At 42.1% G+C, this 27572-nt stretch overlaps 1 protein-coding gene across 1 annotated transcript in view; it reads left to right on the forward strand.

Annotated features, from left to right (window-relative positions):
• The window catches only part of LMF2 (lipase maturation factor 2), a 20269-nt gene extending 867 nt beyond the window's left edge, over positions 1-19402 (forward strand). Inside the window, exons 2-15 of the mRNA XM_018560749.1 lie at positions 2565-2818; positions 4311-4339; positions 4429-4625; positions 5910-6088; positions 6199-6334; positions 7194-7325; positions 7441-7546; positions 8760-8856; positions 9662-9678; positions 9877-10042; positions 12290-12458; positions 14681-14792; positions 16712-16820; positions 18170-19402. Coding sequence (XP_018416251.1) covers positions 2565-2818; positions 4311-4339; positions 4429-4625; positions 5910-6088; positions 6199-6334; positions 7194-7325; positions 7441-7546; positions 8760-8856; positions 9662-9678; positions 9877-10042; positions 12290-12458; positions 14681-14792; positions 16712-16820; positions 18170-18475 — 2009 coding nt within the window. The 3' untranslated portion in view covers positions 18476-19402. The remainder of the gene's footprint in view (positions 1-2564; positions 2819-4310; positions 4340-4428; positions 4626-5909; positions 6089-6198; positions 6335-7193; positions 7326-7440; positions 7547-8759; positions 8857-9661; positions 9679-9876; positions 10043-12289; positions 12459-14680; positions 14793-16711; positions 16821-18169) is intronic.
• The last annotated feature ends 8170 nt before the right edge of the window (positions 19403-27572 follow it).

The raw sequence follows: 27572 nt of genomic DNA on the forward strand, positions 1-27572 counted from the left end.
CCATTTAATCTCAATATTTCTTTTTTTTTTTCTTCTAAGCAATAATACATTTGATTTTAATTTCAGTCATACCATAATGTGACATTACAGTTTTTAAAAAGATTCTATTGGAGTAAAGCTGTAATGTGTGTGGTCAATCTGCTTGTACAATCTCTTTTTTAGATCTACAATCAGGTATGTAGGGCATGTATTGGATACAAATTGGTTGAGTAGGTCAGGTCGGTCCTCATTACATGGTTTTGGTAGATTTAAAATTGGTTGTACAGATATTGCATGGTTAGATTGTAATGTGTGGATTGGGAGCCTTAAGTTAGCCACACACTACAACCTAATTGTACAATCTCCTATAGATCAGCCATCATCTATGCAGTGCAAGGTCAAGCCTCAAATTGAATTAATTGTTTAAAAGAGATCTATTGTTTTAAAGAGAACTATGGCCTAATCATTTTTGGCCGTAGTTCTCTTTAGGGTCACAGGAGGATATTTACTAATATTTGCTGACAGAGCAGAGCTGCGCTTCAGCTGGGAAGAATCCCTCTACCTGATGGCTGGCTCTGCCTCTCTAGACCCAGAGCCAGCTGTGCCCACTCCCTCCCCACTCTGTCCCTCCAAAAAGTGCTGGAGGAACACAGAGGGGAGGGAGGGAATCCCTGCGTGGAGCTGTGACTGACACTTACCGCTCTCTGCAGGGAGATGATCCGGAACTGAGCGATCAGCAGTATGTCATCACTCAGTTCTTGATCTATAGAGCTGACGTGTGATGGCTCTAACTATTGGGATCAGTGTATTTTACTCTCCCCATAATTCTCCTTTTAAGTATGTACTCGTATTGCATAAGTTTGGCAAATCAAAAAGAGATTGTACAGTCTGAGAGTCTACTGCCTCTAGATAGGCAGAGCCGGCTGTCACTCATGCATCTGGGTGGATCTCGACAGTAATGTCAGGATCTGTCCTGGCTGCGGCAGTCTCAGTATACTGCGAGCTGTAGCTCACGATATACTGAGATTTGGGTCACGGGAGGACGCTAGTTTAAGTCCTCCCGTGACCCTAAAGAGAACTATGGGGAAAAACACTTACCCCATAGTTCTCTTTTAAACTTTGCCCCTGTGCTGGTGCTTCCTGTAATAAAGATGGGTCACAGCTCTCTCTCTCCATGTGCAGGTCTTTATCTGGCCCCCTCCTGTAGTTTTCTGCAGGCAGCCTGTAGTGGATGGGCCTTGCTGGTCCTGCTCACAGCTCTGCTGACTGCACATGTGCAGCACAATGATGATGTCACTACTCGTTTTACAAGGTTATAACTGGGCTTGCAAAGGCATTTGGTGCACACAAAGTGGATCATGTCTTGTAGCTATTTCAGCATATATCTAAAGGAAAGTTTGTGTCTGGAGTTTAACTTTAACCCTTGCAGTGCAGGGTGGCCATACTGCAAGAGTGTTTGTTTTTTTGTGTAATTCCCAAAGTTCAGATTTAAATACACATTTTTCTATTGGAATAGACAAGGTTTAGAATATTGGTCAATATTTCATTGCTGAGAAAAATACACCAGAATGGGTGCTCCACATGCAAATATAGGGGAAGCACATGTAGTCATAATCTTAGTGAACCCACCAAAATAACTTTCTGCGGCTCACCCCCAACCATATATGCATTAGCAGAAATAGATGTAAATCAACCATAGCTTACCACCTTAACAATATTTACTTACACAATTTCAATGTTTTCTTTTAAACAATGAGTTGTTTAAATAAGCATTCAGCGTGTGTAAATGTTGCAATGGTGGTGATCTTTGGTTGATTCACGTTTACTTCTGATAAGTTGTTATTTTGGGGGGGTTAAGCCAGGTGTAGACAAATCCCAGGAGCCAGGTCACCAATGCTCCTTAAAAATTATAGAGAAAATCCTCAAAAGTTGGGCCCCATCTAGTTGTCAATAGCTAAAAAAAAATACCATTCTTACCAGATCCTGGATTGGACAGACTGGCTCCTATTCCATAATAGGAAAAGGATCGTCCCTTTAATGGGATGGCATGTTATTGATTTGGGGGAGGCAGATGTGAGGTGGGGGCGGCAGCACAGGCGACTAACAGCACCCCCCCTTACCACTGACTGCTCACCCGCCTGCCACCTTCCTCCCCGGTTGATAGCTTGGTCCCCTGCTACGGGCCACCTCAGGCAGCGAAGAACGCAGGGACAGCCGTGCATGGAAAGCTGTTTTTTTGTGTGTGAAGGATTCTATAAGTATGGATTATTTTTTTTTTTGCTGTCTCTGTCCCAATGGGTAAAAATTGCCCTCATTTCCCACCTAGATGTAAGTGTTGGCAGAACAGGACGAGAAGAAACATTTCTTCTTTAGGGGCCAGATTGCATTTAAAATATTGACAGAGAAATGCCATCAACTAAAATAAAAATATCTGGAGTTGTGCTTTAAGTATAGCAAAACCTAGAGCTGTTAACCTTAATACTGCAGTAAACTATTACTGCTACAGGAGCATCATTAGTCATATTTTTCAGCCCCCACAACACTTGTGTGTCTAGACTTCTAATTAGGTTCTTTTATCATTTCAGGTTTGTATGGACGTGAAGGGGTCTTGCCTGCTTGGAGGATGCTCCGCTTCACCGGCAAAGGATTTTGGGAACAACTGAAGGACTCCCCTACACTACTCTGGCTAGGTCCCTCGGTAGGACTGGATACAGAACAGGGGATGGAACTCATCTGCTTACTAGGAGTTCTCCTGTCTGTGGGCGCATTACTTTTTAGTTTCTTACGGGACAGCCTGGTGTTTCTCCTGCTGTGGATCTTCTACTTATCTGTATATCAGGTGCGTTTGCTTCATGTATCCAGAACTGTACCCCTTTATTGCTGTCAAGTATTGTACTGCTTAGATTTGCTGCCACGTTTATGTTTGTGAAAGGTTAGAAGTAGTAATGTTCAGATACCAAGTACTGTACTCTGTACATGTACAGATACTTTTCCAGCTCCAAGTCTAGACTAGAGAAACTCAACAGTTAGGAGGCAGCTGTCATTTTTAAAGGAGAGTTTCATTGTCACAGGTCGGCTCAGATTATGAGGTGAGTGAACTCACCTCATAATCTGAGCCGACCTGTGACAATGAAACTGTCACAGGTCGGCTCAGTAGATCGGGAAGTGAGCAAACACATACCGGCGCTCGCTCACTTCTCGATCCTGTTGCGGCAGAGAGCCGTGACGGGAGGGACTGAATTTCCATTCTTGTTGGATACACTTGAAAGAGGAACTTCACCCAGCTAATTAATAAAAAATAAAGTACTGCAGCTGCTGACTTTAAAAAAACATATACTTACCAGCCCATGAAATTTAGCGCCGTCTTCCTGGCACCCGATTCTTCACAGGGTTTCTGATCTTCCACACTGCCATTTTGGATTTAGGAGCCGGCTGCCACTTCTTGGCCACTCACAACCAGCTCCCTACTTACATGTGTGAGATCCGCCATTGGGGGTAAACTGTCCTCCTGGGATCTGTGATGTGTATCCCTGGAGGCGGGGGTCTACGTCATCCTCATCTAGGCAAGAAATGAGAGCAAGTTCCTGCAGAAACTGCTACCCCAAAAACATCTTGTAAATGTGTAATGGGAAGGGTTAGAATTATGCCATGTGCTAATTTTGAGTGAATATCACTTTAATGATTTAGTTAATGGTTTCTACAGCTGTATTAAATAGTGAGAACATACAGTTTGTGTAACCTTGCATGGCTGGGATTTATCCAGATGGTTACGTGGCATTCCAAATACCTGTAAACAAGATGAAATGTCCACTGTTGCAGAGTGTGTTGGTAGGTTGTACCAGCAGTACATCCAGTTATCATAGATTTTACAGATTTATAATCTGATACTATACTGTGTAAGAGAACAATAAGCATATAACAGGCCAACCCTAATAGGCAGTGTCAGTGGCAAACTCTGTCTTCATGTCGGGTTTCATTTGAATATAGTTAATGGGTAACTGGCAGCTTGCCTTTTAAAGTAAACCTAAAAATGGGTAGAGGAGTTTAATTGCTGATCTCCTTCTTAAAATGCTAACTGCTTTCTCTCTCTAGGTTCTTTACTTTTCAGTTGTTAACTTGAAACAAGAATACAGTTAAGGATTTCTCCATTACTTTCCTGATTTGCATATTTGTTCTGGGACAGTACCTCAAAATGTATTGCACAAAGGGGCTATCATGGCAGCCAAGCAGCTTGCAATGAGAGGCAGCCTCCATGTTTGTTATATGACAGGTTTTCTATTGCTATTCTGATATTTATGTTTATAACCATATTTCTTATTCTATCTCTGCAGGTTGGACAAGTATTCCTGTATTTCCAATGGTAAGTGCCTAATTTGCAGCAACCTGTGTGCTTTTAATGAAATCAACCCATAGCAGAAACAGCATGTGACTTTCTGTTTATTATTTCAGGGATAGTCTTCTGCTAGAAGCAGGATTTCTAACAATATTAGTAGCTCCACTGCGTGCTTTACGTTCAAAGACGAATGCCTGGAGTACTCATGATGGGATCACATTTCTGCTAATTCGATGGCTGCTCTTTAGACTTATGTTTGCATCCGGAATTGTAAAACTGACTAGCCGGTGTCCCACATGGTGGGGGTTGACAGGTGAGGCCAGTTGTATTACTTTCTTACTTTTTCCTATTCACCTCCTGAATTTTTATCCAATGCTGACACAAAAATGTTGCTCTTTCCCGATTTTATCGTTCTCCCTACTTGTTGTTTTTTTCCGGCAGCCTTACTGTGACAGGAGCTGGGCCTATAGAGGAAGCATTGGTTTATGCGGCTCTGCTCCCTCCAGTGCCGCCTTATATCCTCTAGCGCTGGCTTCATTGGCACCGCTGATTCTCTCCTGCGGCTCTTCAAGTTCCCCCTTATGGCCCTGGGAATGGTCACAACTAGGTCTTATTTTCAGGGCATGTCTTATGTTTTAGCAACCCAAAAATAGTACTAGGTCTTATTTTCGGGGTAACGGTATATTAATTCCTTTCCTATCTGATATGCTCCCTCTGGCTTTGCTCTCTGCATTTGTTTGTCCTGTAACCAGCCCCCCTGCACAATCCTTTTTTTTTTTTCTTCCTACTAACTCCTCTGCACTACCACAAAGGGTGAGGCACCACAGCAGTTCTGAAAACTGCAATGTGGCTAGGTAGCCCACCTCCCACTAAATATGGAGGCTGGAGGGACTCCTGCTTAGTCTGTATTGGGTGGGACATGGAATCCCCATCCCTGCAGGGGAGAGGAAATAATTGCCACTGCTCAGTCTCTGGAGGAAGGAAGCCCTCTGCCCCCCTGACTGAGTTGCTTCCGTAGTTACTAGTGATTGTAGGTCTCTAAGCATGCCACTGCAGCTGCCCTGTTCAGTACTGTATCAATTCACACAGCCCACCATGCAGGTGCAGTTTCCTGCAGCAAAGAGGAGCAGCTGCCTTTTGTCACTTTCGGTGAAGTGAAAAATCACCAGCAGTGGTGCAGCACCCTAAAAGTTGGTAGAACCTGATCGGGTTTTCTTCCATTTGCCATTGCCCAGCTCTGTCCTAACCCAACCCACTCTGCCCAAAAAAAAGAGAAAATGTTGTGCTTTGATGGTAGAGGGTTGTAAAGGAAACAGTCAGTTAAATATAAGGTTTAAAGCACGTTGAGTTCATAAATTGTACATGTAATGCCTTAGTAGTGATGTAATAAATGCATAGAAGTATATGTGAGGTCAGTATGAAAATATATGAGGAACAAAGGGACATGGGTTATGAACAGGGCAAAGTTGGTTTTGTGATTGGTATGGGAAAGAGCATTGTGATGATACATGTGGAAATTATAAAAGTGGACTTTGCAAGAAATGGCCTTTTATATCTAGAAATGTATTAATTTTTATGACTGTTCAATCCTTCCTAGCTCTTACCTATCACTACGAGACGCAGTGTATCCCAACTCCAGCTGCCTGGTTTGCCCATCAGCTTCCTGTCTGGCTCCAGAAAGTGTCAGTAGTTGCTACATACGTCATAGAAATTGGGGTTCCATGGCTTTTCTTCTTGCCTTCCCGGAGGCTCCGTCTTTTCTCATTTTATTCTCAGGTAAGCATGTGTTGGAACAATTTTAGTGTTTCATGCACATCTAAAGAATGCAGTTTGTAGGCCTTTAGATTTTACTGTTAACCTACTGATGTCTTCCTCCCATTTTTCAGGCTCTATTACAGGTCCTCATCATAATCACTGGAAATTACAATTTCTTTAACCTGCTGACCCTGGTACTTTGCATTTCTCTCCTGGATGACCAGCATTTAAAAGCAGAACCGAAGGGAAAAAAAGCACAGCAGAAAGGTGACTGCCTTGTGGCCCTTATTAGAAAGACATCAATCACAAACTGTTAACTTTCATTTAAGGTGTATGTGTAGCAGGCTAAGCTGTGTGAATGCTTTCTGTCAAAAATACCTTGTGTTAAAGATTTCACATTGTATTTTCTGATCCTAGAAGTAGCTGAAAGGTCCTTAGAATATTCTGTTTGGGCAAATTGGTGGTAGCTGCATGTTTGTTTTCTCACAGAAATAGGCTATTCACATGTTTAAAATATTATGGCCCCATTCACACACGAATCGGCCGGCACGTACAGCTCCGTGCTGCGTACAGGGCCGTACCAAACAGCTGCCGTGAAGGACAGGTGCTGCGTGTGATTAGTACGCAGCCACCGTCCTTCTCTATGGGGCTACGCGGCCGTACGCCCCCCTACGCACACCTCAATTGCAGGTCCGTATGGGTAGGGAAGGACGGGGGCTGCCTACTAATCACACGCAGCACCTGTCCTTCCCAGACGCTGTTTGGTACGGCCCCGCACGGAGCTGTACGTGCCGGCCGATTCGTGTGTGAATGGGGCCTATTAGTAGCTTACTAAATCCTTTTAGGAGCACATTGAACCATCTTGTAGGTCCTTTCCTGGCTGCCAGGACTCGGGCAGGTATATTATAGGAAAGCCCACCTGAGTCCTTCTGTAGTAACTCCGTTCCTGGTGTTTAAGTGAAGAGGTGGACACTGAATACTAAACATTGTATGGCACCTCTGTGTGCTTTGACTGATAGGGTACAACAGAAGTTAAATACAGATGGTGTACAGATGGCTTCAAGCAGACCAGGATTGTATGCACATCAATTAATTCTATGTCTTTTTTGTGCTTTTCTTTTTACAGGTTGGGGGTTCTCTGTACAGTCTTTAGTTGTGCTCTTAGATCTCCTGGCTTTCGGGTTACTTGCTTACTGGAGTGTAAAATATTTTGATCTTCAAATCAACCTAGAAAATTATACGGTGGAATCCAAAACAGGTCAGTGGGCCATTATTCTTTTAATGTTTTGCTGATTATGCTTTAGAACAAGTTTTATTTTACTTTTTTATAGATACTGTCTTTAAAAACCCACTTTTTTTTTTTAACCTTACAGCCTTTACCCATCATGACTTTCTGCAGTGGCTCAGGACACTCACTTTTCCATCTATGTACTTAGCCGGTGCTTCTTTAGGTTGGGAGATTCTCAGAGGCATGTACAGGTGAGTACAACACTTGACTTGGAGACCTCAGAATCGTGGAAAACTTTCCCGCCAGCCTTAGGATGCATGAGTTTATAAGGAATAACATCACTGGACTACATAAAGACCAGCGTACATGGAGACCACTCTAAATCTGTAAGGGGTTCTCTAAAGAGGAACTGAACTTTGGAAGCTGTGCCCAAAAAAAGGCAGGCAAAGGACTAGCCATCACTATTATCTGTGCTCTCCAAAAAAATTATTGTTCTTCATTACTGACTTTTTTAATGCCTTGTTCTGCACTGTTTATCTGTTTGGAGATGGCCATCTTTGTAGAGGCAGGGCTTTTACTTCCCCATGTTAAAGCCTACAGTAAACAGCAGCACAGTAGTGACATCATCACATCTCCTGAGACTAGCAGTCATAGGCAGCAGTGCCTTAATCTCATACTGCAGATATACAGCTGTGAGGCTATACACACTGACGTGCAAAAACACAAATTAACGTACCAGGAAGTGGATTGCTATTTTCTTTTTTCTTAGGAGGACTTCCAAACGAAAGGTAGATTTTGCAGGATACTTGGGATGTTTAGACATCATTAAGGTTTCCAAATTTTCCCTTTTTAACATAGCAAATCCTTATGTATTGAGTTCAGGTCCTTTTTTTAGAAGGTTTGTTTCCTCTCACATGGAGTTGCATTGCAACAGTCTCTCATAGAAAGGACACACGTGCAGGATGGGGCAATGTGAAGCAGCAAAGGTGAAAGCCACATCTTTTCCCAGTAGGGATAGTATACAAAGGCACACTATGTGAACTCCAGTCGCTGTCGGTGTACTTGAACAGAGCCGGAAGCTCATTGGCTGTCGGCTCTGTTGGAGCCGCTGAAAGGGTGCAGACAGCTATTTCGGTCCCTGGAGAATCAGCCAGTCAGTATCTGGTAAACTTTCCAATTAGATTCTCATTGAGTGAAGATGGTAACACAGACTAGAAAACATAACTGCTCAGCATAGAACCAGGCTTGGTAGTTTGACTAGGTGCTGCGTTCATGCATGGGTCATCTTTCCTGTGGCATCCACAAGTTTTTGGTGATTCAGGTGTGTTATTCTACTCAAATGATCAGTTCTGTGTGGGCTAGTCCATTAATAGGGAAAATAATTTTTACTTTTTTATGCTGTTGTATATTCATCATGTAATCTGTCAGTTATGTCTTTTGAGACTCCTTTCTTTTTTTTATCAGGAGTGCATCTACTCGTGGCATTTTCTGGAAGTTCTGGGCAACCATGCAATGGATTCTTTTCTCTTTTGCAGCAGTTGGCATGTTTGCTGTCAGCTTGGTAAGATGTTAGAAATATACACGGATTTTCCTCCAGCCATTACTCGTACTCGCCCAAATGCTCTGATGCCTAGCCCGATACTTGAGCTTCTGGTATCAGGATGCCAGGCAGCAAGTCATTACATGCTTCCTGACTGGCTGGAAAGCTGGCTCCATGAGGTTGGAGCCGTCTTCCCGGCCATTTAGGAAGCCGGGCACCGTTACTCGCTTCTGATTGGCCAGGAAGCCGGCTTCCCAGCCAATCAGGAAGCCGGGCTCTGCGTCATTACACAGAGCCCAGCTTGCTGATTGGCCAGAAAGTCGGCTCCATGCTTTCTCGCCACCTAGTGATGAGAAGTATGGAGACAGCTTCCCTGCTAATCGGTAAGCCGAGTGGCGAGTCTTTACACTCCACCTGGTAAATCAGGAAGCCAGGTGGCGAGTCTTTACACGCCACCTGACTTCCGGTATTAGTATTCGGTGTCGGCAAGTACCGGGGAAAAAAATATCGGTACTCAATACTGAAAAAACGGTATCTGTGCAACCCTAATTATAACCCCCCTTTCATATGTAATTTTTATGATGAGCAGTTTTGCTTAAAAACTCTCAGAAGTAGGGTAATGCTCATGACGATTGCGTTAATGGTATAATCTTTCTGTCAGCAGCCTTGCCCATATAGACGGGTATATAGATATATTAGTGTGTAACAAATTATAAAATAGGTGATACCCATTTGGCTGCAAAAGTTGCAATACATTTTAGGTGGTGAGCATCCTTTTTCATGACGAAACACAATCGAGGCACTGTCTTGTGACGATGCCTGCTAGGTCTTCTACATGTTTCTGTCATGGCAGGATTCATTTCATGTTTTTTGGGTGCAATTTTGTGGCTATTGTTAAAGTACATTGCTGGCATTTATATGATTTGCATGCATTAGCAAGCATTGAGCTGCCCATGCCTACTCATTGAAATTTCTCCCCACTTATGTACTGTTTTATCCAATGTAGGCAGGGAACTTTTTTTTATTAAAATAGTGAACCAGCACTTATGAGTCTAATGGTCAACTCTCGCCAACTATTCATCAGCTGTTCAATAAGGTAGACAGATTCCAGCTGGCTAACTCTTATGGCTTGTTTCGAAGGATGACTGGGGTTGGTGGCCGACCAGAAGTTGTAGTTGAAGGAAGTTATGACAAAGAAACTTGGACGGTAAATATAGATTTTGTTTTCCAAAACCTAAGGTATGCTAGAAATTGTCTCAAAAGCCTTTTAAAGCTAGCCATACGCCTTAAAATCTTAACTTGGTTTACCAATCATCTATTATCCTAACCTACTATGGGATCTAATAAATTTTGTAGGCAGGAAAAACCTTGCATGTGTGGTGAACACCCTCAAGGTCTGAGGAAATCTCCCTCTGACCCGAAGTTCCGTTATCAGAGCATTTGGACGAGTACTCGCCCAAATACTCAGTATAGTCACCAATACTAGTATTGTTAAATATAAATTAATAATATATATTTTAAAAAATATATATAAATATAAAATAATATCTATTTTAGTGCTGCAGGCCTATTCCAAACTCCTTTACCCTGGCAGCATGCTGGAGAGCCAGACTGCTGCACTTGGTCCTGTGAAATGGCCTTATTTTTCTTTGAATGTTTTTATAGATCATGCAGAACGATAAATTAACCCAATAACTTTTTATGAGATGCTTGACAATACTGATCTGTATCTCTGGCCTTGTTTAACAGTTGGCATCTTGAATTGTTAAACCTGTTTTGATATAGGAAATTGTGTGTAATAGAACTCATTAACCACTTTAGGACTAGAGCGGTTTTTATTTTTTTATTTTTACACATATACACTAAAATCTGAATTTTTGGAGAGAAAATTGCTTTAACCAGTTGACATCCGCGGTGTTAAACCCCCTTCCCATCCAGGCCATTTTTCAGTATTCAGCGCTGCGGTACTTTAACTGACATTTATTCCGTCATGCAGCGCTGTACTGAAATGAATTTTATACCCTTTTTTGGGGACAGATAGAGCTTTCTTTTGGTGGTATTTATTCACCACTGGGGGTTTTATTTTTTTACTATATTAAGGAAAAATTACCGAATTTTTTTAAGGGGGCGCGCGCGAGCAGAAAAAAATTGCCGTCTGGAGACGGCAATCCGCAGATGCAGCAGTGCCGTCCGTCCGTTTTTTTACTACGGGCGGACGGCAAGAGGTTAAACCCCTAAACATGTATGTATTTTCTGAAAGCAGAGGCCCTGTAGAATAAGCAAATGGTTGCTGCATTTTTATGTTGCACGATAATTGCACAAATGTTCATCAAATTGATCTTTTTAGGGGAGAAGAAACAGTCAAATGAATTTTAGTGCACACAAACACAATTTAACACCCAATTTTCGGGGGTAAAATATAGATGGGGTTTACACAGAGTAAATGGATACCAAACATGTCAAGCATTAAAATTGCATGCATCTGTGCAATGGCGAAAAACTTTGGTACTCAAAAATTTTCCATAGGCAACACTTTAAAAGCCATTACTGCTCATCAGTTTAGTGTTGCCAGTGAACTATGACCCTAGAATTATTGCTCTCACTCAGATGTTCAAGGTGATGCCTAACGTGTGGTGCAATGTTTTACGTACCCCTGCATGCCCTATTTGCACATGTTTTATTGACCTGCAAATGCTGGGGGCAGGGGGATTGGTTTTACATTTTTGTTTTGTATTGAGTGGACTGGGGACACTTTAAACCTGAACTTTGGGATTAGCAAATATTGTCTAAATAAAGAGATGTGTATTCATACTTTTGAATCTTGGTGTGCTTTGTGTATTTCTTTTAGATCTGTGCAATAGGAGCTGGCTCACCAGCCAGCTGCGCTGAACCCACCGTGGCTAGAGTGTGCTGAGAGGAAAGTGTGATGCCGGCGGGTCTAAAACAAATTCACATTTTTTTTTTTTTTGTGTGTGATGCATTTGTACTACTTTGCACCAGGCTGTGCAGAAAAAAAATGGTACTGCATACATAAGCTGGGCCAATTGAAAGCAAGGTCATTTTCCTTGTCTTTGTATTGGGAAAGTGTTGGGGAAGGCTGCTAATGCCGCCTCAACGCACCTGGTATGAACAGGCCCTTACATGTTGCCTTTGTGCAGAAGCTTCATGTAATAAAGTTCAGTCACTGCTGCTCTCTCTCTACTGGTGTAGGGTGACTGATCTTGTATTCACCCCTGTATTTTTCTTGGGCAGCCTGTAGTGGGTGAACCTCCTAGTCCCTTCCACCGCTCTGGTACATAAAGTGGATTTATATTCTTTTTGTGGCCATCAAGGAATATATTTAAGTGAAAGATTTTTGTGCCCAGAGTTTAGCACTAAATACTCTGCTGGGTTGATAAAGGGTGAAGTTTGTGTTATTTATTCTGACTGTGTGTAATAATGAATCTTCTCACAGGAAATAGAATTCATGTACAAGCCAGGCAATGTAAGTGCAGCTCCTCCAGTCATCACTCCTCACCAGCCACGCTTGGACTGGCAGATGTGGTTTGCTGCCCTTGGACATCACACACAGAGTCCCTGGTTTACCAGCTTTGTTCATCAACTCCTACAGGGAAACCAGGATGGTAAGCTATAGAGAACACTCAGTGGAGGTGATGATAACGTTTTTAGGAATACTAGTTGAAGAGCTCAGAATATATGTAGGTATCTGTTGTGTGTTTTGTAGGCTCCTCCAAAAAAAATTGTTAAAATTTCTGATACCTGTGAAAGGAAGCAGTAAATACTCACCTTTTCTGATGCCACAGAACACTGCTTCGATCACTGGAACTGGTCCCACGAAGTCTGCTGGGTATAAGACACCTCCAGGAATTGAACTCCTGGGTCTCCTGCAGCTCTTACTTGGCACTGCAGTGATGTCAGGCCAGAGGGAAGAACTAATCAGAGCTGCAAGGCACATAGGAGATCAACACACCCTTTAGCATCTGTTTCCCAGTGCACTTCAAGGGAACGGTTCTAGTAAACAGAACGTAGTACAGTGTTCTGTGCATTGGGAAAGGGGGAGTATTGCTATCACATGGGAGGGGGGCTTACAGGCTGCCTATTTAATAACATACGAGTGGTGACAAATACGCTTTAAGGGGACATTAGGGGTCAAATAGACCCCTAGTGTCATCTTTCCACTCCAAATAAGCTATTGGAGTGCAGCCTATTGCCCAGCTTCTGCAGTCATGCAATCGGTGTCGCTTCTGGTCCCATTCAGCGGGGAGGAGATCGACGAATTCGCCGGTCTCCTTCCCCGCTTCCCACAGACACCCAAGATGTTAGTTAACATCACTTAAAGTGAAACAATAAAAATGAAAAATTCCTTTAAATATCATGCCTGGGGGGTCCTCTCAAACTGCTTGTATAGAACCTGTTGCAGCTAAAAATGACATTTATAAAGAAAAAAATGACATTTAAAAAGAAAAGGAAAAAAAAGCATGTAGTTCCCCCTCCCAAACAATGCTAGACCCTTTAGGTCTGGTAGGAATGTTAGGAGGGACTCCATTTAAAAAGAAAAAAGTGTGTGGGGTTCCCCCTTAAAGTCCTTACCAGGCCCTTAAGGTCTGCTAGGAATTTTAAGGAGAAACCCCACCCCCAAAAATGGGGGGAGAGGGAGTGGGGTCCCCCCTAAAATTCCCAACCAGACCCTTGATCCGAGCACAAGCAGGGCAGGAAGGGGGGAGGGGGATGAGCAGGCGGCCGAACCCCCTTTCTGTGATACCAGGCCACATGCCCTCGGCGCTGGTGGGAGTGTGCTTTTCCAGGGTTGCCCCTGGAAAAGCACCTTGTGCCGATGGGGACAAGGGTCTCTTCCCCACAGGCCCTGGGGTGCTGCTTGTGGGGTTGTGCACAGGGGGCTTTTTCACATCAGGGTACCTCTTTGATGAAGGGGCACCCCCTTGTGAATGAGTAAGGGATACTAGTACCCCTACCCTTTCACTAGGGTTAAATCAAATTGTAAAAAAAGAGGCCAGACTTTTGAAAAAATCCTTTATTTGGAAAAAAAAACAAGACAAGTTTCTTACAAGTCTTTTACTTAAAAAAAAAAACAAACCCAGAAAATGGATCCATCGACTTAATCCAGCGTCAATCACGATGTCCAGCGTTGTCCATGACGACAACTTGACGAAATAAAAAATGAATAGAAATTTTAAAAAATTTAAACGACCAGGTCCCGTCCGCTTGCGGAGAACTCCCGCCACAGAATGGCATTTTGACAGATGTCGGCAACATCTAAACAATTGGGCGGAGCTAGCAGTGATGGCTAGCTCTTCCCAACTGTTTACAGTTGTAGGGCATCTGACAGGTGAGCCATGATTGAGCAAAGTGGTCAGGTGCAAGGCTTTAGCCAATCAGGGCTCACAAGGCACAGTGCCTTGCGGGGCGTTTGGTGTGCGAACAGCCCGCTGAATGCCCTCACAGTTCGTGTGTTCCCCGAACACACGAACTGCCGATTTTCTAGTCGAACTCACGTTTGACTCGAACATCGAGCCCATGCCTATTCACCACCCCCTGGAAGCGATCTGGCAGCTGCTCAGCCACCAGATTCACTTCCAGTGTAAAGCAGACAGTCTGCTTTACACATGCAAACAGCTGCCGGGAGTCTGTTTTAAAAGGGCCCGCTGCCAGAGATGTAGTACATACATTGGTGGCAGCGAAAGGGTTAAAAGGCATATTGGGAATGCTTCCGATTACAGCATATGACAGCTGTTTCTGAAAATCTACATTTAAGATGGAAATACCATTTTTGAGTCTGGAAGAAATGCATTTATTCTGATGTTTTCAATAAATTTTCTTTTTACAGTGGTGCGTTTGGTGCAGAATGATGAGTCCCTGTATCCTTTCCATGCTCGCCCCCCTCATTATATAAGAGCACAACTTTTCAAGTATTGGTTTACAGAAACTGATCAAACAGGGTAAGTATCGCATTTGGAACCTACAGTAACAAGTTGTTGCCATATACACATTGCATATCTGTGGTGAATACATACTGTAGGCATCTAAAGTTGCCAAACATTTTAAAAAATGGCAACAAATATTTTTTATAGTCCTCTTAATAAAACTGTACATATTGCACTAATCAAATAAGTCTAACTCTGCATAAAGTGATGCCTAGAGCATTATAATGCATGTTATATTAGTTAAAATCTTTAATGGGGTTTCTTAACTCAACCAGAACACTTCCGGCCACTGCATAAATCAATCTTCCTGCTATCCTCACCTTCCTGTAGGCTACAAGTATGATAGATGTCCTCACTGGCCAATCGTGAGGAGAACAGTAAGACAGACTACGCAGCAACCATGAGTGATTTTAGTCGCTTTTTGCCAAATACTGGACCCCAGATTTGAAGGAAACTTTTTGCAGTTGCATGTACTCCTATGCCAGCATCAGTTGCCTGTGACCAGAGTAGATACTAGTTTGCATGAAATCTGCTTTTGTGCTAGAATAAGCATTAATTGCTATGATTGTAGTCCTACATCCTATGTTATCATTTACACTGATCTTCAAGTTACAGCCAAACTCTGTTTTTGTTGAATGAGAAACATTGTACACACAATGTATTGACCTGTGAAAGAAAAATGCACGTCACTGCTGGGGCACAAAGAAAACAATTGTTTTGTGTGTGCCCCATTCATATGGCAAATCAGCAGTAATGTGCAGAAAAATGCAGACCTGCTGTCTTTTTCCTGCAGTGCAACAGGCGCCACGGCATTTTACTGCAGAGCAGCGCACAGAGCTGCTGTGCGAAGATAGAAATGGAGTATAACTTCGTACAAAGTAAAAAAAAAACGGATGTGATGCACTGAAACTGTAGAAAATGGAAGGTCCGTCTGCACTCCTTACAGCGTTCCTGGCCCAACTGCAATGATGATGCTCGCAGTGATAATCACGGATGGCGCCGTGCACATCAACCAGCACTCAATAAATAGTATTCAAGTAATAAACGTCCATTTATTCGGACAAGTCGTCACAAACAAAAAAACAAACTGTACATCACATTGCCCCCTGCTGGACTTCACACACACACAGTAGCCCGCACACAAAAATAGTGTTTTAGCATGCAGGATTGTGTGAATGAGCACTTGGATAATACAACTTGAACAGTATCATTAGGTTATAGTGATCACCTCTACCTTTTCTTAGAGGTAAATACTTGGTTTTAAGAAGAACATTAAGAAATTTAAAGCCTGAAATTTCTGACTCTCCATCTGAAAATATTTTTTTTGGCTATCGTGTAATCCACGGGCTTCAGCATTTTAAGGCAATGACTTGGAACTTTTTAATCACCATGATTGTCCTTGATTAACTCGCAAAGTACTGAAGCTAAGTTGTTAATGAAAAAGTATTAGAGCACTTTTAAATTACACTCCATGTAATTACTGCTATCCTTTGTGTAAACCATTTCCATCTTACTGCTAATTAACTCTGATACCCTGGATGTAGCTTATACACCTAAATATTGACTAGGGATGCACCGATACCAGTTTTTCAGTATAGAGTAGTGATATTTATCATTCGGCACTTGCCAATACAGAGTACCGGTACTTCTGCTAGCATGGAGCTAGCTTCCTGATTGGCTGGGAAGCCGGCTTCCCAGCCAAATCAGGAAGCCGGGCGGTGAGTCATTACCAGCCAGACGGCTCAATGTTCCCTCGCGGCACTGAAATCGCTCTGTGACCGGAAGTTCCGGTATCGGGGGTAAGTATTGGAGCATTCGTACGAGTATTCTTAATATTTAACATTATAAAGTAAAGAAAAAAAAAACTGTTTTAAGCCTTTAATATGTTTTGCATTCCTGTAGCTGTTTACTGTTAATTCATACTTCTTTGCCAGAAAAACATCCAGTCACTGGTGGCGTCGTCGACATGCCGAGGAATTCTTCCCTACCGTGTACATAGGAGACCCTACCTTGGAATCCCTGTTGACCCAGCACGGACTCAAGGTACGTGTAGCTTATTAGGCTTTTTAAAGGATGGGTATGAAAATCCTTTTAATGGAGTGATGATGTTGGTAGACATTTACCACTGGAGGATTGTAATAATCAATCACCAGAACCTGTTTTATATAAAGTTATAAAGCTTCCTTTTATAAGTTTTATGTGGGCATTAAAAATAAAAAAAACTCCTGTACGAAGCCATATGGGGAATGGTTGACAAACAGCATTTGTAGTGGGACACCTGATTCAAGCGATTGCTGTCCTGCCTCTAATGTTAATATTGCCCCCAAGCCTAGTTAGGACTTTGTAAATATTCAAGTATCTGCTGCATTAAGCAATATCATTCTTAGATGTCAGCTCTGATTAAAAAAACATTTAAAGTTTAAATAAAATGTTCACATGGATCTGATTGCATATGTCGTGGAGACTCTGTGACGAGATACCCCCACTAGAATTCCTAGCTCTAGCCATAATTTGCTATAATTTTCTGTAATGTGCTATAAAAAAGTGACATGTTCTTGTGATGCCCTCAGTGAGCAGGCAAAGTTGTCCTCAGCATTGTCTCCTGAGAAATTCAGGAACCCTAAAGGTGCCCATACACTGCACGATTCTCATACGAGAATCGTGGGAAATCCCACGATCGTACGATAATCGTGCAGTGTGAATGAAGACGTGCGACCGTTTCTACTGTATGTTCCACGTCTTTTGTCGATGATCGATGATCGCAAGTATTATCTGCCTGTCCAAGATGGGCAGATCGTACGTTTTTTTAAAAATTCCTTTACAACCATCGCAAGACTAAGGTCTTGCGATGGTTGTAAAGTGTATGGCCACCTTTTAGAGTGACCAAAAATCTGTGATCGTTTTTAAGTGGTTCGTCTCTTTTATTCATAGTATGAATAGTTTCAAAATTCTGAAACTGATAGAAATTTCAAAGCAAGCGAAATCGTGGTTGAAGAGAAGTGTTTAATTGAGCTCAAAGCCTTGTTGTTGGAGCATTTTAACTAATATGAGCCTAAGTTCCATGTGCCTGATTTTGAACATCCAGAAATCCAGGAGTATATTTTCCCCTGCACATGTTCCATCTCTTGACAGCCTCAGCTGACTGTCTGCTGTCTTTCCCCACAAATATAAGATGGCCAAGAAAGCCCAAGCTTTTTTCCAACTTGGCATACTTCTAAACTGAAGCTGGTGGAGCTCTACCTAGAACAGCACTAAGACTTGCCATGGTTATGTCTGAAAGGTCATTTTAGTCCGCTGTGAACTCCCCTGAGATTAGATCTTGCTACAGTATGTTCTGCACTGCTTTCCAGTTTAGAGGTTTGATAGTGTTTATTGTTTTTTTTCCCCTGCAGGACAAGCCACCTCCTCGACGTTCATCGGATGCCCCCCTTCCATCTACACTTAAGCTTGTTCGTGATTTCGTACGCCCTTATCCAGCACATTTATTGTTGTACTCGCTTCTTATTACCATAATTGTTATCAATTCCTTGCAAGCTTTATTTGGGGGAGGAAGCAAAGCAGGAGCCTCCAAGCAGAAGAGCCACTCAAAGCCACAAAGCGAGAAGAAGAAGCAAAAGGGCAGCAGTGGACATGATTCTAGTGCTTCAGGCTCTGTGGGAGATGCTGGCCACAATATCAAGAGGCGTGAAAAGAGCTAAAGAATAGGCAAGAACCTCAGACTCTCACCTATCATTTAGCACTACCGTCCCTAATACTAGGATGTGGGTCTGTACGGTTATACACTGGTGGGCTTTAATTATGTTTAGCATGCTCTGCTGCATTCACTTGCAGGTATTTGTCTATTCTTTTTAGGCCAGCACCAAAGGATGGGTGCATAACCACTGATCATTGAATTTCATATGCGTTTCTTGCCCATGGTTTCACTTTTTTGTTTTTATATTTTTGCTTTTACAAACATAGAAGATGATCTGAACACCAAGCCACATATGTTACGGCCAGTACCATCTTTTGTCTTTAAAAATGTTGGTTATAAAATAATTTTATGGGTGCTGCTATGCTGTATATATTGAAGACTGGCTGTAGCATCCTAATTTATTATCAATAGTGTAAAAAGAAAAAAAGTGACAATTGAGGGTTGCTTGGTGTATGCTTTTTTTTTTTTCCTTTTTCTGTCCAGTATAAACATCAAGTTGCATGCTTTAGTCACACTTACAATATACATCCATTATGCCATGAGTGTCATTCTTTACAACCATCCTGTAAAATATGACATGGCAAAACCACCAAAATGCAACTGTGCTGAAGTGCCTTTTTTAGATGTGTAAATCTCGTATCTGAAGCCATATGTGCCTTATTGCTTTTGTATATATGATCATGGTAGAGGGAGGTTGTTTCAGTTGTTATTGTGAATTACTTTATAGTTGAATTGGCTCAGGCCAATTTAAAAACTAAAAAACATAATTTTAGTTTCTTCAGGATGTGGATTAGAAAGTGTGTCCCTGAATCCATTTGTAATGAAATATATATTTTTCTTATGTGGCTGTATGATGCAGAATTGTAAAACGAGCTAAAATATAACTCCATTTTCATTTTAAATTGGTAGGTGTGCCTGCGGCCTCTAAAGACATGCTGATATGTTGCGTTACCTTTATGGAAGATTAGAATCCAGCAACACGGCCTGTAGTCTCATGACTTTGTGACTGCTTCCTGCTTTGTTCTGATTGAGCTGCTTCCAGGAGGCTGCTTTTTCAGAACTCTCCCTTCTCCAAGCAGTGCTTCTAGTGGTGGCCAGGAGAAGCATGTCCAGTGCAAAGTAAGACATTACCACCGACCAGACCATGATGCTAGAAAAGGACTTTTATTTAGCAAAGATACCCCAATTATAGTAGCATTTGTTTCAACAACCACAAGGACAAGTACAAAGATATAAACCATAGTGAAAGTGCAGTCATTTTTTTTAATTTAAGGGCGGTTCATTCAAAGAGCTCAATTTTACTGTTATGTGAATGACCAAAAGCTCACTGTTCACAGCTCAGCTGAGATCAGATATGTGGAAATGTATTCCATGTTCTTCCCTACTTTTTATAGTTGGGGAAAACGAGTTTAAAACTTACCAATCATTGTATGGTAGGGGCAAAGTTAGAAAGGCCTCCTGGCCTAAAAGGGCAAGGACAGTCTTCACTGGTCTCTATATTAAACTGGTATAAATATTTTCACTTTAGCCTGCAGTTTGAACACTAACGTTTCCACTAAGGGTGACACATCTTGCCATTTGCAATCTACTCTTAAGTAAGGTATACAGTTTTAGGGTGTTTTTTTGTTTAACCTACGGGTTGAAAAAAAAATAGAACAGATTCCTCCAACACTTACGAGTGTTGATGAACGAATCCCCTTCTGTTTGCATTGTATTATGACAGCAGCTGGCGGCTAAAATAAACCCATACAATTACAATGTGTAAAATTATACATCATGCAAGAGCAAGCACCACAAGACACCATGCTAATACGTCTAATAGCCAGAAACGTATCTTCCTTGCCCCTCACTTTGTCACTAGAGTCTGACTTTCTCTGAATTCATGACAAAGTCCCGATGACTGCCATTCCATTTACCAGTGAGTGCTTTAATGACCAACAAGGATATTATTATTGGGCAGTGGAATGGCAAGTGATGGAACTTAGTCAAGAAATCTGGAAAGTAAGGTTCAAGTTACAAATTAAAATGAAATGGAAGAGGCTTTTTTGTCTAATATGATAATAGCCTGTATCTGCTGGTGTCTCCCTTAGCTGGTCTCCCATATTACAGCATGATTTTAAAGTATCTGTGTACAGCTTGATTTGAACTCGGTGCTATTTCACCTTATTTACTGAGACCTAATGATCATGGTGCATAGGTGTTACTCTCTTTCTTCAGGAAGACGTTTTTGTCTTATTGGATTTTATGCACAATGTGATTTTGTATTTTGTAATAAAGCTTTATTTGCATATCTATGTCATTGATTGTAAACCCATAACACAGACACCAGACACTGTACATGAAAACTGATGTGGGATGTTTAAAGTGATTCAGCATGAGAAATTGCTGCAGTGTTCAAAGGGTCATATACTTGGTTTTAAATCTTCTTTGCCTAATTCAGAGCAAAGCAATAGGTTTGTCTTTGTCACCCTCCCCCTCTCCCTTTCCCTCTGCACTCTGTCCCTCCCATTCCTTCTCAGCATTTTTTTTTTTTTTTTTTTGTTTACCTTAAGCTAGCCATACACCTATAGATTTTCTATGGTCAGATAGAAAAAGTGCTACACATTCAGAATCAATTTCCCACTGGGCCAGGCTTTAGTATCTTGCTGCTCAGCCCCACTGAATGTCGAAATACCGGAACAATCTGATTGATGCAGGCATTGTTCAGGTATTTTGACCGTTAGCGGGGCCGACTAGCAAGATGCTGAATCTTGGCCCAGTGGGAGATTCCTCCAGCCACACAGTTTAGCGTAGATCTATAGGTGTATGGTCAGCTTTACCTACCCTGCCGTGAGTTCAGTGCTTGCACATAAAGCAATTACCCAGTACTTCCAGATATGGAGGAGCATGGGACTCACTTGTGTGACTGTGCTGGGCCAATTAGCACTATGAGTTTTTATAGCCCTGTGTAAGCTAAATTTAAAGTGGACTCATTGCTTTTCACTGGTTTGCAAACACATTTGGTTTAACTTACAAATATTAGATGCATCATCCTGGATACAACCTAACCCTAAAGTATTATATGTTGTTCAACAAGATTCAAAGCACGACTCAAAGTTTTACGCTAGATGCGACTGTTAAATTTGGCATTTATTAGGGAAAAAAAAGGAAAGAATGACAGTAGAGTTGTTGCCCAATATGACCAATCGGATTCCTTGTTTTTATTTGTATTTTATTTTTTTTCTCCCAATAAATAAAAGCTGAAATTAAGACTGGTCACGGTGGGCTAAAATATTCTTTTCTTAGATGTTGTATATTTAGAGGTAAGTAAAAAAAAAAAAAAAAAAAAGAGAAAAAAAAAAAAAAAAAAAAAGCAGGTATGGCTTGTTCTTGCCTGCATAATAAACGGGTGTCCACATCATGCACCCTGGACAGCCATTATGCGCTATAGCTAGGCTGGTGCATGAGCAACAGGTCAGAGAGTTGATGGATGCTGCACGATGTAAACGCTAGGCAGCAAAAGTCTGCTTCTCAGGTGTGTGGAATCTTTTTACATAGTAAAAGAGGTTGTCTTTTAATAGTACAATTCCACTTTAAAGCAGTCATAGGCCATCTGGGTACTCTAGCTGTGGTAAAACTTTGGGAGTCATGCCTGTGGCTGTCAGTCTTGCAATACCTCACAGAACTGGTAGTTCAACAGCTGCTGTGCCAAGGTTGCCTATCCTTGCCTTAAGGCTCAATTCACACCTGCGCGTTTGGAATTCAGCATGTTTTTTTAAGCGCAAAAAAAAATGTCGTACATATGCACAAAAAAAGGTGCAATTTGTAATAGCCATGCATTTTTCAGTGCGTTTGCAGGTATAACCATAGCCTTTTGGGGGACAGAACACGTTGAAATCGGCTAAAACAAATTGCGCATGTACTTTTTTCAGTGTTACACGTTTTTGTGCGTGCATAAGAACATGCAGGCGTGAACAAGCCCCATAACAATTTGTGTTTTGTGTGTTAATGTGTATATGTAGCCTAAGGGTCAGCCTGATCTGTGCCTGTTGTAGGCAAAGTTTACTGTTAAGTCGCACCCGGGCCTCATATCTCTTGGCAACTAAAGCTGTGAGGCCTATCTGGCATCCTTTCTGGCTGTTACCTCTTCCTTTGCTGTTTTTGGAGGTCCTCACTTCGGCTGCTGCATTCTCCATCATATAAAGTAAATGAGTAATGTAACCAGGAGAAAGGTAACCTTTTAAATTGTTTTAAAGGCGAACTATGGGGTTAGGACTTTTCCCCATAGTTCTTCTAAGGTTAACGGGAGGACACAAACTAGCACCCTCCCGTCACCCTAAACTCAGTATACCGCGAGCTACAGCTATCTAGAGGCAGAGCCAGCTGTACCCTCCCCCGTCCGTTCCGCCAGTCAGCGCTGTAGGCTCGGGGAGGGGGGAATCCAGTCCCTCCCCTGTCACGGCTCTCTGCAGTGACAGGATCGAGAAGTGAGTGAGCACCGGTATGTTTTCGCTCACTTCCCGATCTACTGAGCCGACCTGTGACAGTTTCATTGTCACAGGTCGGCTCAGATTATGAGGCTGGGTGAAAAGCACTCACCTCATAGTTCTCAAGTGTTCAGACCTTGTAACTGAAGCACAGAGTTCTTCCCATAGACATCCCTGACCGATGGGAAACTTTTAGGTGATTTAACTCTCCAGAAGCTGAAATTATTTTTTCCTTCTAGTTTTTGACTGGGAAGAGTAAGAACCTCCATCAGCGTTAAATTGCCATTTGTGTCCAGATTGGGGAAATTCCCTCCTACTTACTGTTAAATTTTTTTTTATGGCAGCAGAGCAAGTGTTGAAGAGAAATCTCCAAAAGGGCACACCTATGGGAGCACAGACAACCATAAAACCATAACAGGTTCTAAGCTTTGCCTACTTTATTTAAATCTATTGAGGATCCATGGGCAATGCTCCAAATGGGTTTATTTATTTAGGATATTACATTTCTTACAGCCGCCTGATAGTCTTTGTTGATGAAGTACGTGGAAAGCGTGTAAAAAGAAATCTGTGTAGCAAGTGGAAATATAAACACCACTGTAATGTTAGACACACAGCTGATTATTTTAAACATGACGTTGGTCGTGAGTGTAAACTGGCTGAATGCAAACAAACGTGAATGTTTTCTATTCTCATTTACATTTTGTGAAATCCCATGTAACATGCATTAGAAGTGCATTTTAATATTAAAACTTAGATTGAAGGAAAATATCTGACCTATCCTCAAAACTAGAACAGCTAGAAACAGCCTTGAAGTCGCATCCCTCTAAAACACTGCGCCAACAGGTAGCAACGACTAGAGTGGAATTAAACCTCCTTCTAAATGATAGAGCGAAAAGCAACTGCGTTGGAGTAAACGCAACTTCTATGCTAGGGCTAATAAACCGGGCTCAATGTTAGCAAAACTATTGAACTCCAGGCCCAAGGGTAATCATTCTATACGCCTCCGGCTTCCTAACGGGGTCACCTCCGCAAACCCAACTACCATTATTGACCGCTTCTCCAAAATACTGACTAAACTGTATGATAAACCACCTACATTCCAACCGGGTAGGGCGGACAAACTGCTGGAGGGCGTCAACATTCCGACGCTTACAGACCCCTTGGCGGAACTGGTGGGGTCGGATATTATGGTTCAGGAAGTTCTCACGCCCATCAAATCCTTACATACTAATAAAACCCCGGGCCCAGACGGCTATTCTGCTTTATATTACAGAAAATTTGCGGACCTCCTTGCCCCACACCTAACCTAATTTTTTAACTCCCTTAAATCCAATCCTAGTCTCTCCACCTCCTCTCTCTTGGCACAGATCGTGATGCTGCCCAAACCTGGCAAAGACGCCCTAGACCCACATAACTATAGGCCCATTTCGCTACTTAATGTAGATATCAAGCTCCTCTCTAAAATATTAGCCACCAGAATAAACCGCTTCCTTGACACCCTAATACACAAAGACCAAGTAGGTTTTTTCCCCTCCAGACAAGCCCCAGATAATACTCGCAAGATAATACCAATAATACACCACGCCAGGGCTAACAAAATCTCCGGGATGCTTTTATCACTGGATATTCGAAAAGCCTTTGATTCCATTTCTTGGGAATATCTCTATTATATATTGGCAAAGTGGGGTTTCCCTAGCGCCTTCGTATCATGGATCCAGGCTCTGTACAGCTCACCGTCAGGCTCTGTCAGATACCTACAACACACTTCTTCAGCATTTCCAATACTAGGAGGTACGAGACAGGGCTGTCCTCTTTCCCCTATTTTGTTTGTCCTGGCGATAGAGCCCCTGGCACATCTCATCCGTCTTAACACTAATATACATGGCGTATCAGTGGCAGACACTGACTTCAAAGTTAACCTCTTTGCAGATGACCTCTTACTAACACTGACTCAACCCCACATCTCTCTGCCCAACTTATTCTCCGTTCTTCGTTCCTTCGCTGGCATATCTAACCTGACCATTAACGAAACCAAATCCTCAGCCCTTAACATCTCTCTCGGTCAGGAGGCTGTCCGCACCATCCAAGACAATTTCTCTTTTATCTGGCATGAATCCCATTTAGATTACCTAGGGGTAAAATTGACTACCACATACGACACCCTATATAAAACTAACTATTCCCCTCTATTCCGCCAAATTAAGGACCTTATGTCTTCTTGGTCACGACATGGACTGTCGTGGCTGGGTAGACTGAATGCCGTTAAAATGACAATACTCCCCAAGCTTCTGTACCTCTTCCGCACCCACCCGTCCTCGTGTGATCCTAGTGTTTCCTGTTCCCCCATATTCTTAATAAACAGTTATATCAGAGTTTAGGGATGCTTTCGGTTCTGGAGCACGAGGGCAGTAGCCCAGACGGGTCCCCTCGTGGTCCTGGTCCGAATTTGGAGCAATGGCTCCTTGAGATGACTTAATTATATGCTTTGAATGAATGCCTAGCTTCCCTGCGAGGAGGCACTTTGTTTATCACAGACCGCACTCACCACAAAATGTCTGGACTCTGCCTCTTTTCTGTATTGTGTTTGTAACTGCTTCATTCAAAATGTTGTTATCTCAGATACGCTATGTAAAACCAATAAAATGTTTTGAAATTGAAAACTTAGATTGAGTTAAATTATTGGAGCTTTCTTTTTTCTGCTGTCAACAGATGAGATTATTTTCTACTCAAGATTGCTTAAGCGCCCTCATTAGTCTATTGCCTTGGATTTTTAAATTTGGCTGAACCCCTCCTCTTTCAAGGGGTTCCCTGCTTCGTGGTGAGATGCTGAACCCAAGCCATCAGGCTTGAGCAATGACTTTGTCCACCCTTTGAAAATTTGTTTTAAACAATTGTGTCCCAACGCCTCATTGCCACCTGTTCTTGGATGTTAGGTTATCTGACACTTTTTACAGCTAAGGTTGCATTGCTTAACTTAAAAACAAATGATGCTCGCTTCAGGTCAGAACATTTTCGCATCACTCACGCTAATATGCCTGTCGTGGATCTACAATAGTACTGCTTACAGAAGGCAGTTGAATCCTCCAGCTTTAGCTGACAGATGTGGCTGTGACAGGTGTCCTTTTATCATAGCAGGCAATTGCAGGTGCTTTTTATTGTGTTTTTGTTTCTTTATTTTCCTCTGAAAATAAAAAAAAACAGATGTAGATTTTCTCCTGTTTACCATTAAAAGTGGTTCCTATAAACACTTGTCTAGGACAGACTATCAAATATTTTAATTTTTTTAATTTTTTCTATGCTGGCTGTTTTTAACATATTATTCTTGTAGCTTAGATATGAAAATCCAGCTCTGTAAAGTTTAACATTCCTCTGGTGGTCGACTTCTAAGCAAACCTTTAACGCACAAGATCACCAGCCGACATAACTGCATCATGTAATTAGGGCTTTTAGTGCAATACAGTTACACAGCTGAGTTCATCCCTCTCCTCCCAAAACAAAATATATCATTTAGGCCCTATTCACACTTGCAAATGGAGCCGATTGCATAGGTCTTAAACATTTTTCTGTGAGACTCATGCGTACAGCTCCACACAGGAAGCGCTGTTCAAAGCAATGACGGCTGCCAGTGATCTCCTTAGGCCCCATTCATACTTGCCAATTGCATAAGCCTCATCAATTAGGGGTGATCGTCCATAGGTAATGCATTAAATGCGACTGGACATGTACTGCTGCGAGAACTGTCAACTGTCATTGCTTTAAAAGTGCTTCTTGCCCTCAACTCATTCTCTTCTTCCTTTTCTTTTTCCCCTTCCTTCCCCCTTTCTCCCCCCCCCATCCCAACAACTATCCCCTCGAAAGCAAGCAAGGGACCCCATTTCTGGCTCATTTGTTGTGCCTTCTTAGAGTTTTTTGAGTAGCACTCAATATATTGTCAGAAATTTAGCAATAACTCTGTACTGCTATACTCTATGCAATATATGTGAACCTGTACAAAGTATGGTTTTATATGACTGTCATCCTTATGCTTTTCAATAAAAATATAATAGTTAAAAAGTGCTTCTTGCCCACAGCTGTTTGCATCAGTCTCACAGAGCAATTTGTGAGACTCATGCAATTGAAACCATTGGCAAGTGTAAATGGGGCCTAGGCAGCACAGAGGCATAGCGGTTAGCGCATCTGCCTTGTAGTACTTTGAGTCCCTGGTTCGAGTCCCGATCCAAGTCACTATCTGCAAGGCGTTTCCATGTCATCCCTGTGCTTGCGTGTGTTTCCTCTAGGTACTCCAGTTTCCTCCCACACTCCAAAGACATGCTGGTAGATTAATTGGCTCATGTTTAAATTGGCCCTAGAGTGTGTGTGAGATAGGGACCTTAGATTGTAAGCTCCTTAAAGGGCAATGACTGATGTGAATGTGCACTATGTAAAGCGCTGCGTAAATTGTTAGCACTATATAAATACCAATAATAAATTAAAAAATTACTTGGCAGTACATTTTCAAATTCTATACTGGTAGCTTAACTTTGCAGTTCACATCCACTAGAGAGCAGCATTAGTACATTGTAGAATTGGCACTATGTTGTCATTCTATGAAAGCAACTACATCAGTATGTGACATTTTATGCAAGACACAAGAAT

This window comes from Nanorana parkeri, unplaced genomic scaffold (assembly GCF_000935625.1).
Source record: "Nanorana parkeri isolate BGI_ZX_2015 unplaced genomic scaffold, ASM93562v1 scaffold476, whole genome shotgun sequence".
NCBI lineage: Eukaryota > Metazoa > Chordata > Amphibia > Anura > Dicroglossidae > Nanorana > Nanorana parkeri.